We start from the raw sequence: 13,831 nt of genomic DNA, 5'->3' as shown, positions 1-13,831 counted from the left end.
CATCAAACGGTATGAAATTGGAGAAGCTGACCAACTCGAGTATAGAAAGGTGAGATCGAATTATTAATTTCATCCACTAGCTTTGGGAATGTCTACCGGGAGATTCCCTTTTTAGTAAGCTTTCTACGCTTCTCGAAACATAAATATGTACAGTACAGGTGATCATTATATTGAATTCATTACGAGGACCGTGCATATGTTACATCATTTAAAAGATGGATGGGTGAGATCGTGTCGCCTCTCCTCTACCTCTACTTTTAACAAGAATAGAATCGGGAAGGGGTAGCGTAGGCGCATAGTTAAGAATTAATAAATTTTTTCGATGACGCCATATGTTGAGTTCCCTGTTCCTATCTAAACATAATATTTGAAGAAGGAATTACGAACGGCATAAGTACTAGACTAGTTAAAAATACATAAATCGGCGAATCATTTTTTTGTGATTTTGTTTAATCTTAAGGTCCAGATATTTGAGAAATTACTCAACGCTTGCACCCGGGAAAGAATTTCCTTGACAACGGCCCTCCTCATCCCGACGCTACAAATGATGTTTTTCTTGGCTGCGATGAAATTCTTTCATTCCGGACAAGATTTCATGGCGGTAATGTTTCTCTGGGCATACTTGTTGGCCCTGAGCTTCACCCTGCTCACTTTTTCTGCCGCGGCCATGATTTATGGGGCGAGTCAGAAGTGGATCCTAAAATCCAAGGGAGGTGACCGGAAAAAATGGGACAGGAAATTCCATCAGTCTTTGATCCCATTGAGGTTGCAGTTTGGTAATAATTTCGTAGAAGTGCAGACCCCGCTGGTCGGCAGGAATTTTGCATGCGGCAAATGATGTCTTTTCTACTGGCGACTAAATAAATATAGTTTTGCACATGGATGTTTTAATAGAACGTGAAGGATTGATGTTTAATCGTTCTTAATAATAAATATTAATGCTAATACTTACATATTGATAATGTTGTTAAAATTGTAGGTATGTTATAAGCTGAAAGTTTCTAAATTTCGTCCCTAAAAATGTATGAACTAATTTACGTATCCATAAGAGAATCCAAAACTTCCCGTAATGCTTCTTAATTGATTTGCACATTTTGGCTTACTTATGCATACAAATATATAACGAATCATTTCTATTCAACTACCCTGTTAGAATTACTATGTGTTGGGTTTTAATGTAGCAAAAGTTATTTAGATTTATCTTTAGTTTATAATATACTAAATATAATGTTTTAAAGGTCGTGAAGAACAACATAATTAAGCCCACTATAATCTTAAGGAAGTTCAATATATGTAAAACAAACTACAAATAAATGTAAAAGGTGCGACATTTTTCGTTTTTTGATAAGCTCAGTTACGACTTTGCCATTTCTCAGGTATGAAAACCATGAGGAATTGTTTGATCCAATGTGTGTACCTGCAACAAATAGAAACTCACTGTCAACGGCGTTGTTTAATTTATCCTTGGTTCTACTACAATTTTGATTAACTTTTTTTGAAAATTTGACTCTTATACCTAAACGTATGTACCTGTTCTTCCTTTATTAAAACGATATTAGAAGCCACATTCCTTTCCTCAATGTAGTGATCATAGCAGAATTCTATAATTCGATTCATAGCTACTAAAAGCTGTTCTTTCGGGATTGTTAGGGTTATCTGCGTAATTATTAGTATTATGTTATTAAATTAACTGTAATTAGATATTAAAATGATAAATATATTAAGGTGTGAATCTCACCCGAAAATAGTCAGGGTACTCGAAGCACTAAATGAGAAACACAAATTTTTTAATATGTTGAACACAACTGTTCATATTCATTCATTCAATCGAGAATGAATGAAAAAATTATTTATTCATTATGCAATAAATTCGCGAATAATAATTAGTGACGATTTTTTTAAATTATGAAATTAATGAATATTGAAGAAATATTTATTCATTTCATTTCTATGAAAAAGGAATGAATAATTTTACCCAATATTAGTTTTTTGTTTAATACATGGGGTAAATTGAGAAATCAATATGCAATAAGGAGAATTTGAGCTAAAATGGGTAAAATATGAATAAATATTCATTTTCTGGTTTTGAATAACTGAATAATTGGTTCAAAATTTTAAATTCAATGAATTTTGAACCAAGGAATATTTGTTACCTTTCCAGGAAGGCAAGATACCGATTGTTCTGAAACAAGTCTTTCCACGAATTGAAATTCAGTCGCAAATTCCGGAAATGAGGCCATTTCAATACCAATCTACACATTGTAAAATTGGGAATAAAACGTAACTTTAAAAATAATGTTACCATCTTGAAAAGTAAATGCACTCTGAATTCCAAGGTGTGAAAGTAGAAAATATATAATAAAGAGTAAGCTTTGCTGCTTACATATATATATACTCTTAAGAATTTCATTACCAAAATGTTCACCGGGCGGAGTATCTATGTGACTCTACTGCCGTGGTAACTTTTTATTTACCGTGCAGTAACTATTTCTAACTATTTTTAAAGCTACCGACCCGGGATTGATTCATTATAACGAGGTATTGAAAACAGCTTTGCTGAGTTACAACAAAAACTCTTTTGCGGTAACAAATAGTTACCATTGTGTAATGCCATTATTACTGCTTGGAGTATTATTAATATAATTTGGTATTATTATCATTACTGCCTTGGGGAATTTTAATTATTATCGTGGTAATGATTACACTAAATTTGGTAGATATTCGTAAGCAGTATTTTATCAAATCTTTATCAAATTTTTATTTGTGTAGGTTAAAAGTATACACAATATTTATTAGTTAAAATTGTATATTAAATTTAAAATTTACAATTCCAGTTATTACTCCCACGGGATGTCCAAAATTGCGCAATCTCCACAATATGGCTTCAGCAAATGGCTTCCTATCCTTAATTCCTGATGTATCCCTAAATAAGTAAACAAGAAAGCCCAATCGAATTAATTAATCAATAAACGATGTTTAAAAACAAGCTCACCTTTATAGCTCGACCAGTTTCGCAGCAAACTTTACAGTGACTAAAAGTGAAATTTACATTGAAAAGATGAATTAGTTACACTTCGACATAATTAAATAAATGATAATTAATCTAATTACCTTTAAATTTACCTTTAAGAATCAACTTTCTAGCTTGAAAACAATTTTAAACACGAAGTAATTTTCTGGAGAGCGAGTCCTCGTTGTTCTTTTGCATGGTGCGGAGTGAGTGCGCGTTAACTTTATTATCGAGTTTACAAAAAATATTTACCGGAGTAGTAATAAAAATACACCGCATAAAAGTTTTAGCTAGTTACCCGCTAGCTAAATGATTTAATACGGCGCAGTATTATTCATATTCTCTCACTGCAGTATTAAATTAACATAACTTGGTAACTTTAAGTTACCGTTCGAGTTTTCCCGATAATACCAAACAATAATAAATGCATTTTTTGTATTATAATAAATTTTGGTAAACAATTTTATTACTGTAATGGGAAAATCAATGTTTACCAACTGCTCGGTAATAAACGACTTTGCATTTTTCTTACCACAGTTCTAAGAGTGTAGCAAAGTTTACTTACATAATATTGTAACATGAGTGCATTTACTTTTCAAAAAGCATGACATTATTTTTGAGCGTGTATAAATTATAAAAACCGTGATTGAATTATTAAATAAAAAATGTTACCATCATGTACATGGTTCCCTGTGGCTTAACTAAATAAGTAATTCACAAGTATTTAGTACTCTTCATAATTTCGGGAGTGATTTGGCAGGTAAATATTAAAATAAGTGCGTAAAAACACACCTGGAAAAAGTCCTGGGCATTGCTGCAGCTTCTCAAATGCAATTTCTGCATTGGTCTACATACGTATGTAAATGTATTTCAAATATTTGAACTAACTTTAAAACATAATGTTTCTATTGATTAATCAGACACCAATCTCACCTGAACCGTTGCAATTGTCTCGGCAAAAAATGATTTTGGCGTGTTTCTCAACATATCGGGGAGGGCACCTTGCACTAAAAGATCGCAATCAGCAGAGATTAAAAATTACGCGAGGAAAGATATTATTCTCAAAATTTTGAAAATATTGTAGACGTAGGTATGTATGTATGTATACACTGGTTAGAAATCTGATATAGTTACGCATGCACTGATCTCTCGGTACGAAAGGTTCTACCGCTAGGTGTTAAAATTATGTATACCCGTCCCTACAAATTTACCATGGATATGGTGAAACCTTAATACCAAGATATGTGCATAACTACGCGATACTACATATAAATACCGCTTTGGTAGAATCAGAATCATATACGAATACTGGTTCATTTTTTGCTGGATTTCTAAGAGTGTGGCCTTTATTAAACTGGTTACAAATTACCTAACGTGTTGCTCCCCATAATTCGTTGGGTCAAGGCGTTCAGTGCACCTCGAACCTAAATAGGATTAAAATTTTTAATTGAAAATAATTATTTCAGTGTGTTGCATACATACCTCCACGTTTAATACGTTGTTTCTATCGTGAATCAATACCCATCCCATTCTCCAACCAGGAACTAGAAATCTGAGGTGAATCATTAAAAAGTGAAAATTACACTCTTAAAAATGGTGTCACCCTCTTGAGCTGTAAATCCACTCTGAATTTTGTATTAAGTAAACTCAATATACTAGATCCAGAGTAACGTCGACTTTGATCAGCAAAGTTTACTCTGGATTTGGTACAGTTAATTTAATATAGAATTCAGAGTGGATTTACAACTCAAAAGGCAGACATTATTTTTATTTAGATATTATAATATTAAAATATTAAAATATTTTTAGCGCGTGTATGTCTGATTTTGCAATAACATTTGAAACAATAATAGAAACACTACCTTTTTGCTATTCCACCGCACGTTAAAATGGGCACGTTTTTACTCAAGCTCGCCATCGGATGAAATTCTTCACCTTTGAAAATCTATTGAGAATTTCGTAAAAAAATGAATAACTTATTTGCCTGCACAGCCTAGAAATTCAGAAATTCAGATATTGCATTGAAAAAAACTTACGAAAAAATCGTATATCTCGTCCGCAATGATGGGCAAACAATAACGGCTCGCAATTTGGAGAATGCCCAGCAAGTGTTCCTTACTGTACACCGATCCGCACGGATTGTTCGGATTATTTACAATTATTGCAACGGTGTTCCCGTCGATAAGTGATTCCAAATGGGCGAGATCTAAATAGTTTCAGACAATTCATATGAATTACATTATCTGTAAATCGATTTATGTATATTATCCCGATTAGAAATCATTATGTCTAATTCTACACTAATCGACAAAAGCTCGAAGAACGTTTTGTATATATTTGCAACTTTTTTTATATAAGCCTGCCAAAAATACGAGGGGCTTTATTCTGCAAAAAGATATGTGCCTAGTTTTCGAACAGTTTTATGCGCATAAAGTTTTTCTGCAGAAAATCGTGCCAAATCTCTGGAGGGGCCCGTTCAAATTTTTACTCGGAATATGCATATGTTTTTAATTAAATTTTTACTAATTTAAGGTCCCGTCTAGAAATTCCACATATATTTACCTACCTATTTCCCAAGAAGCCTCAGGCTAGAAAATAATATTGCATTTTAGTGCTGGAACTTTATTTTGTTTATTAAATTGCACTCATTATTTCAATTTTAAACACACCTTTAAGTTGTAAAATTTTGAATGAATTCCATGTCCTCTAGCCAGGGTCCTGGTTAAAAATTGATTTTTTATTTAAATTTCTGTCCATCACTTGTTAAATTCAAAACCCCAAACACTGATCGGATTGGTAATGTTTGAAACTTCAAATAATCGATCTGATCGGATATTTTTTAAATTAAAAAAACGGATCGGGTCGAGTTTCTGAAAACGTTGATCCGACTCAACTCTTACAGTGTCGGACAAAATTGAGCGTCCACTTTTTTATACCAGACTAAAAATGTCATAGCGACTGAACTATTCATCCAATCTCACTGTTCTTGACATCAAATTGTAGATCCACTAATACTCTTTCGAAATCAGTAATCAGATATTATATTTCCATTGGGGGAGATGTGAGAAAAAAATCTTGAAAACTAAAAGTCAAAATTAACGCGTCAAAATTGTGCGTCCAGTTGCATTTATTTTCAGATATATCAGGATAAATTAATTTCCTCGTCGAGATAACTTTACAAATATGACCTACAAACATTATTATACTAAATTTGATCCAAGGTATTGATTTCATTTGGTCGCAAAAAAATCCCAACTGCAATAAGTGATCATATAATTTTAAACTTAAAATGGGGGTCAAAATGGGTGTTTCCGCGAACGACAATTAAAAGAAAAATACAAATTTGCAAATACAACACGTCAAATAATCCTAGGAACCTAAAAAACATGCTTGCGTTCAGAACAAACTAGGAAAGGCTTGTAAAGAATCGTATCAGAAAAATATTTCGCATATTTTGAGAGGAAGATGGATTTAAAATCATCATTTTCAGCCTCAATACTAGCGGCTGAAGTCGATACTATGTTTCGCGAATACCTTACTTCTAGTACAATCAAAAACACCTGAAACGAAAAAAATCTTTCAGCGAGGTCATGCAGTTTCGAAGCTCATAATCTCAGAATTGTACGACACAAAATGTGTCAAGTTTGCATGGGTACATTTCCCTAACGATAATGTTATTCGGAACCCTGTGTTATATATTAGTTAGCCGAAATTTAATGTATTTCGATCCAATGGACTATATCCTGTTCGAAGGTATCGAAATGAAGCGATAAAATCGTAAACTCTGATTCCGCCCTGAAAGTACTTAGGTTACTAGTTGGATTCATGTCAAATTCTGAAATTATGAGCTTCGAAACTGCATGACCTCGCTGAAAGATTTTTTTCGTTTCAGGTGTTTTTGATAGTACTAGGAGTAACGTCTTTGTGAAACATAGTGTCGACTTTAGCTGCTAGTATTGAGGCTGAAACTGATGATTTTATTTCCATCTTCCTCACTAAGTATGCGACATATTTTGGTGATACGCTTCATTACAAGCTCTTCCTAGTTTGTTCTGAACGCATCCAGTTTTTTATAGGTTCCTAGGAGTATTTGACGTGTTGTATTTGCTAGTTTGTAATATTCTCTCTTAATTCTCGTTGGCGTAAACACCCGTTTTGACCCCCATTTTAAGTTTAAAATTATATGATCACTTATTGCAGTTGGGATTTTTTTGCGACCAAATGAAATCAATACCTTGGATCAAATTTAGTATAATAATGTTTGTAGGTCATATTTGTAAAGTTATCTCGACGAGGAAATTAATTTATCCTGATATATCTGAAAATAAATGCAACTGGACGCACAATTTTGACGCGTTAATTTTGACTTTTAGTTTTCAAGATTTTTTTCTCACATCTCCCCCAATGGAAATATAATATCTGATTACTGATTTCGAAAGAGCATTAGTGGATCTACAATTTGATGTCAAGAACAGTGAGATGGGATGAATAGTTCAGTCGCTATGTCGTTTTTAGTCTGGTATAAAAAAGTGGACGCTCAATTTTGTCGGACACTGTACATATATGACACCTTGACTCACCTGTACATACAGAATCCAGGTCGCGGCATCAAAATATTTTGTCCTCGGCTTTACAAAAAATTAAGAAATGAAAAATCAATTAATTAATCTTGGTTGTATATTTATAATAATATACAATTATCTAGCCAATTATTACCTGGCCAGGGCGGAAATACATAAATCTAAGGCATGTGTGCATCCACTGGACAATATCACGTCCTATCCAAAAAATGAAGAAAACTTTCATACCTCATTAAAAAAACAATTTCCTGAGCCTAAAGTTTTTGCACTTTATCAAGTTCGTGTTACTCTTGATTTTCCATAGTTTACTTAATTTAGAATTCAGAGTGCCCTTACTTTTCTAAAGGGTAACGTTATTTTTAAGAATGTAGAAAAATTCAATATATTTACATTCGGGCTGATGATGGTTTCAGGAGTGGTGTAAAATTCTGCAACTGCAGATCTCGCCTCAAAATACCCCACGGTCTGTAATTAATAATTAGTTTTACCTGTCGCTCATCTTTAAAATTACACATAAATCATTAATTAATCATAAATACCGGAGCGTAACCGTTGAACGTCATCTTGTCCAAGGCATTATGAACTGCTTCAATTGTTGCGTTGTGAGGCTTTAAATTCCCAAAAATTGTAGGATCGCCTAAAATTACGAAGTCGGAATCTTACAATTTGCATATTTACATGCCAATCGTTGGGATTTGCCAAACTAAAAATGCTAAAACATCTCATCTCATCTGCCTAATTATTTGCAAACAAGTTGTTACACATGATAATGACTTTTTTGCAGGCTAAGTAAGAATGTTGTCATGTTATGTAACTTTAAAGTACTACCTGTCATTGCAGTGTAAAATTTGCATAATTGCCCAAACTCAGAAGATTAAACCGGTTTATACTTAAAATGGTGAACCATGACCTAACTCGTGTACATAAATCGTTAAATGGCATCATGCTGGAATTCAAGGTTTTATCTAGTTTTGCATATTAATTAAGACCAAACCTATCTCAAACTGACCGTGACTATGCCAATTTTTAACCGTCTATGTACCTCTAAACAAAGCTGGCCTTGTGGGAACATCAAATAAGCGCGTTATCAAATATAAAATATATACCTCAAAAAGAAATGAGACGTTTTGACCTATGTAAAGATAGGCAGCGCAGGATAATGTAAATAAATTCGTAGACAGAAAAATCAGGCCTAGTCATAACAAAAATTTATGCGAAATTGGGTAAAAAGCAGAAACGTACATCTTTATGCTAGGTATATATAAATATGTAGATCACTTATAGCTTGGATCGTTTATTTAATTGTGTTTCCCACTTGATTAAATTCTTAAGTTAAGGTTTGAAATAAACTCAATTTCCATAAAATCTCACGACTAATGCAGCAGACCTTATATGATGATTTTCATACCCTTAAATTTGAAATTTGATATTAATTATTCAGTTAAGAAAAACAAGAATATTTTAAGCTCTGTGTGTGAAAAATATGCAAAAAAATATTTTTGAGTCAAAATTTAATTTATGAGATATTCTTGTCAAATTATGTGCGGATTTGTCTCCTGATCAATTTGTCTCGTTGGTAAATATTATGAGACTAATGGCAAGGCTGTTACTAAATTTTGAGCAAAAATTCGACTTTTTCTTACCAATTGACAAAGAAATCATGTATTTATCTGGATGCTGCTCCATTTTCATGCTGTCCACGATGAAACGGATCGGGTTGAAGGTAGATTTCGCAAATTCTGAGGCACGAACTGCCCATTTTTTCTTCTCGATGACCAGAGGTACCCCAACGGGAGGCATCTTGCAAGTTTCTATAAAAATTAAGTTTATTTTACTTGTCAAATTTAGATATTTATGCAGATTTACTCGAGAGTAAATTTTGGCTCGATTACACTATTTGCAAAATTAGTGACGAAATATATCATCAAATGTTTCTATAAGAATTAACCCGTCTTTTACCCTGCAAATTTAACGATTGCTAAATATATATTTATGCAAATTTACTCGAGGGTTCAAATTTTTGCAGGCTCGAACTTAAAAAAATTGGCTCGAGGGATAAAACGTCACTTCGAAGATTTAAAAATAGATAAGGCTACATACATAAATATGTAAATTTACCCGAGGTTTCAAAATTGTCCACTGTTAAAAAAAGTTGTGACTCGATTACAAAAATTAGTGACGAAAATATTTCTTCACACCCGATCAAGCTCCTGATCTTGGATCAAACTAATTAATTCTTGGATACTCCGTTAGATAGGTTAGTCACTCGATTGGCCAATTAATTGAGGTATTGGCTCCTTTTAATGGACATGTAGCGAGGACGCTTGAGGTACATTGATTGGTTGATTTAGGTAGGAATGTGTTTCGCGACAAAATGGCAATGCTTTGCAAAATTGAAAAAAATCACGAAAGGTCTGAACAGGGTTGCGAAAATCTCACTTGTACAAAAATTTCATCTCACAATGGAAAGGTGTGAGGTGGTGATCTCGGATTTTGAAAGGCCAAATTTCAGTTGAAATTGTTGAAATTTATGAAATTGAAAGTTGAAATTCGGTACAATGATAATTAACCTCACGGAGACCCTAATTCTCGCTAAAGATTACCTTGAGTACGATATTTAATTCGTAACTACATCTGGCAGCAACCAATTAAATTTCCATGATTTCCTATGAAAGGCCAATATTTATTCAACCAGTTTCGAGTAAGTTTTGGACGATGTAGGGTAAATTGCAAAATTTTAAAGAGAAATATCCAACCTAAGTTATACGAGCGTAATAGATAAACAAACAGATACATATTTACCGTAAGACCTCTATTTATAGCTCTATTCTAATTATAGCCGGTCTCCATATATAGCCGGGTCTAGAGACCAAGATTTCAAAATTTTAGCCGGGTCTCTAATTATAGCCGGGTCCCCAATTATGGCCGGGTCTCTAATTATGGCCTGTCTTGTCCGCTGTGTGCCCGTGGATAGCCCATTCAAGAAAAATGTTGCACATTATGCTAATCAAAGAATAAGTTGAACTACTAATTTTTACCTGTTAATTTCAAGTTAATAATGGATATAATCATGACAGAAAATTATAAAACAAACCCTGCTAAACCTCGTTAAAAAATTATATTTAAAGTCAATGGGTTAATGATGGCATATCTTCCTAAATAAGAAAACTCAAATTGAGTCAACATGAATTACATATAGGCGATATTGTAACATGTAAAATTTTGGACGCAACGAAATTTAGCCGGGTCTCTAATTATAGCCGGTCTCTAATTGTAGCCGGGTCCGGGACCCTCAGTTTTGGATTTTAGCCCCGGCTATAAATAGAGTATTTACGGTACATACATAAGCCCTGACACCTGACACGAGCTAAAGAGAAAAATTAATTTGTAAGTATATTAGTACGTATCTTCAAAAAATGTCCCGCGACATGTCTCAGAGAATCTTAAACCCGATTTCGGATATAAATCCGGAAGAGGTCGGGAAAATCTTGTAGGGAAAGCTTTGGTTTTTAACTAAATACAATTATTTTGGTATGAAATTGTGAAATTTCTTTAAAATTTTGTTGTATTTGAATATTTTTGCTTCCTTAAGTTAGTTATTCTGCTATTTAAATATTAAATTGTTTGGTTGTATTATTTTACATTTTGGTTGGATTAAAAAAATCGAGTGGTTGCAAATTTTGGAGTTGCGAAAATTATTGGTTTTGGTTGGAAGAAAAAAAATTTGGTTGGGCACTATAAATTTGACCCATTTCAAATTGTTCACACTAAGAAATTTATACGGAATATTACGAAATATGATTTGAAGTTAAATTTTGAAAAGCTGAATTTTTCAATTTTTCCATTACGGATAGGTGGCAAAAAGTGCATTTTTCCCACGGCCCAGCTCCATCTGGTTTTAACCAATGGAAACCCTGCCCCGCATAAAATTAAACCGCTTCGTCCGCTTCGTAAATCTTAACAACAATAAATATTGTAATTTGATGGAATTAAAACGAAAACTTGTTCGGGTCTAATTACCATATTACGCGAATAAGAATTTATCTATCACAACACCTGAAAAGACATCCCATAAATCAGTCTTAATGTCTCAACATTTGCATATGTACAGGGTACTAATGGATACATGCATGCATATAGATAATTATTAGGAGGAAAGCCAGACAGTTTCATCGGTAGTTGTTAAGATAATTATTTATTTAGGCACTTTAGTACCTGTCGTCTGGAACAACTCATGGAAATATTTACTTTAAGAGGTTATCCCTCTTGAAAACCGGTCCGGTTTTGTAACAACTACCTGAAACCATTAAATTCAAAATATCATTCCAGAGCAATGAAACCTACCAAGTGAAGTCTGTTGTGAGCCATGACTTTGGATATAAATATAGGCTATATGTATATGCTGCCGGTTATACATATGTACGTATTTAGATATGTAAATCAATTGTTAAACTAATAATTAAGTATGATCTTACCCTACCTCAAAATTAAATTGGTTTAAATTTATTCTTGACTTTGTCTATCTCGCAGAGTTATTTACGTGCCTACTGGAGTACAAAGGTGGATATCTAGAAATATACACTCTAAGAAACCCGGTAACTAAGTTATTACCAGGCGGAGTATGTAAGTGACTTTACCGTATGGTAGTTTATTTATTATTGAGTGGTAAAAAATTAGTTAAGAACTCGTAATATTTTGAAATTAACCGGTTTGGTACATAACAAAATGTATTTTGAAATTTAACGACTGGGGTTATATTAGTATGTATGTATGTATGTATGTATGTATGTATGTACCGGTTTGGTACATACGTAACATAATGTCTACCACTCAATAATAAATTAATTATCATGCGGTGGAGTCACATATATACATAGATACTCCGCTTGGTAACAATTTGGTTACCGGGTTTCTTAGAGTGTATAGTAGCTGACCAATTTTATTAAAACTACATTGTGATAAAGTAGTAACCTTACCCTACAAATAACCATGAATCATGTTTAGTTTTCTCCACCCCCTTTAGGTCCAGCACCCCCACTTTTTTGCTGAAAACTGCAAAAAAATACTTCCACGCACGTGGAGCTAGCTTGCTTCCACGAATCCAATCAATCCATCTAGGTATTTCGGTTTCATTAGGATGTTCTGATGGAAGTACGTCCAGCCAAAAAATAATTTTCTGTAGAGGATGATGCTAAATGACCATGTATCGTAAAATTCATTTGTTTGAAGTTTTTTAGGTAGGTATTTTGGTAACTTGAGTCATTTATAGCTGAATAAATAGTATGGAGTGCAGCTCTGAACTCTGACCTATAGCTTAAGTATTGTCTTGTATACCAAATTATATTTTCGGTACGAGTAACTACGTTTTTTGTAATTAAATTTCGACTTCCAAACCATACCATTTGTTTGACTTTCTTGAATTCGTTATACATACATAAGAAAAATCAATACTTAAATTAAGTACTGAATTGAAGTAATTAAGTACTTAAATTAAGTAAATAACTTAATTCAGGCACGGGGAAGTTGTGAAGAGATAAGTTGTGTACTGTTATAATTAATTACCTACTTATGATTAGTTTTATTAATAATCATTATCATTTAATAACTGTTATAACTAATGCTATAAAATGCTGATCTATACATACAAAGCTTTCCTGAGGAATGAAATAACAACTTCAAAAGAGGCCAGCATTAGTTATTTTTATTTAAAAACCCTTGGCCAGTTGCACCTCCTCGGTCTGAGTAATAATTCATTACCACCGCTCGGAATGACTTCTCCCGCGTTGGTCATGATTTGTTGCAAAATTTTCGTAAAATTTAAATTTTATACATTAAAGTATTTAATCTGTTACTAGATAGCAATAAATTTTAATTTCGCGGAAATTCATGACACCAAATCCTAACCAACGCGGGAGAAGTCATTCCGAACGGTAATGAATTATTACTACGAGTGTAAAAGTTTGCAAAAAGTGAAAGCATGGAACGGAAAATCCTATCATATTTCCTTCACGGGTCCCTTTCCAGTGGGAGCACCCTCAGTTCGCTATATTTCGATCAATCCCTTTACAACTGGGCTTGTAAACGTCCCCTGAAATTCGATAAAGCCCAAGAGAAATTCAAATACAATCCGAACCCATGTTTCGTCTGGGGTCTTACGGAATTCATTCTTATACCAATCATAATTCTTGCCTTGATGCAATTCATATTTTCGGAGAATTTTCATTCACAAGAGGCAACCCGC

At 33.3% G+C, this 13,831-nt stretch overlaps 1 protein-coding gene across 1 annotated transcript; it reads right to left on the bottom strand.

The window, feature by feature from the left end:
• Positions 1 to 929: 929 nt before the first annotated feature.
• LOC110855229 (tyrosine aminotransferase) lies at positions 930 to 9,847 on the bottom strand. Its single transcript, XM_022103646.2, has 19 exons — positions 9,709 to 9,847; positions 9,234 to 9,401; positions 8,130 to 8,227; positions 7,981 to 8,055; positions 7,727 to 7,788; positions 7,591 to 7,638; positions 5,680 to 5,728; positions 5,577 to 5,598; positions 5,047 to 5,216; positions 4,873 to 4,955; positions 4,493 to 4,562; positions 4,380 to 4,434; positions 3,944 to 4,017; positions 3,803 to 3,857; positions 3,683 to 3,711; positions 2,154 to 2,252; positions 1,739 to 1,765; positions 1,531 to 1,656; positions 930 to 1,417 (listed from the first exon to the last, which is right to left on the bottom strand). The coding sequence occupies exons 2-19, from the start codon at positions 9,388 to 9,390 to the stop codon at positions 1,373 to 1,375; spliced, it is 1,344 nt and encodes a 447-aa protein (XP_021959338.1). The 5' UTR covers positions 9,391 to 9,401; positions 9,709 to 9,847; the 3' UTR covers positions 930 to 1,372.
• Between the last annotated feature and the right edge of the window lie 3,984 nt (positions 9,848 to 13,831).

This window comes from Folsomia candida, unplaced genomic scaffold, assembly GCF_002217175.1.
Source record: "Folsomia candida strain VU population unplaced genomic scaffold, ASM221717v1 Fcan01_Sc012, whole genome shotgun sequence".
In the NCBI taxonomy this organism is placed as follows: Eukaryota; Metazoa; Arthropoda; class Collembola; order Entomobryomorpha; family Isotomidae; genus Folsomia; species Folsomia candida.
This window is presented reverse-complemented; position numbering and strand designations above follow the sequence as displayed.

Excerpts from the sequence above, each read along its gene's own strand:
- LOC110855229 (XM_022103646.2), bottom strand. The coding sequence starts at position 9,390 with ATGCCTCCCGTTGGGGTACCTCTGGTCATCGAGAAGAAAAAATGGGCA. Across the intron at positions 7,789-7,980 it reads AAACCATCATCAGCCCGAAT|GACGTGATATTGTCCAGTGG; the intron begins GTAAATATATTG and ends TTTTTTGGATAG. Across the intron at positions 1,657-1,738 it reads AGTACCCTGACTATTTTCGG|ATAACCCTAACAATCCCGAA; the intron begins GTGAGATTCACA and ends ATAATTACGCAG.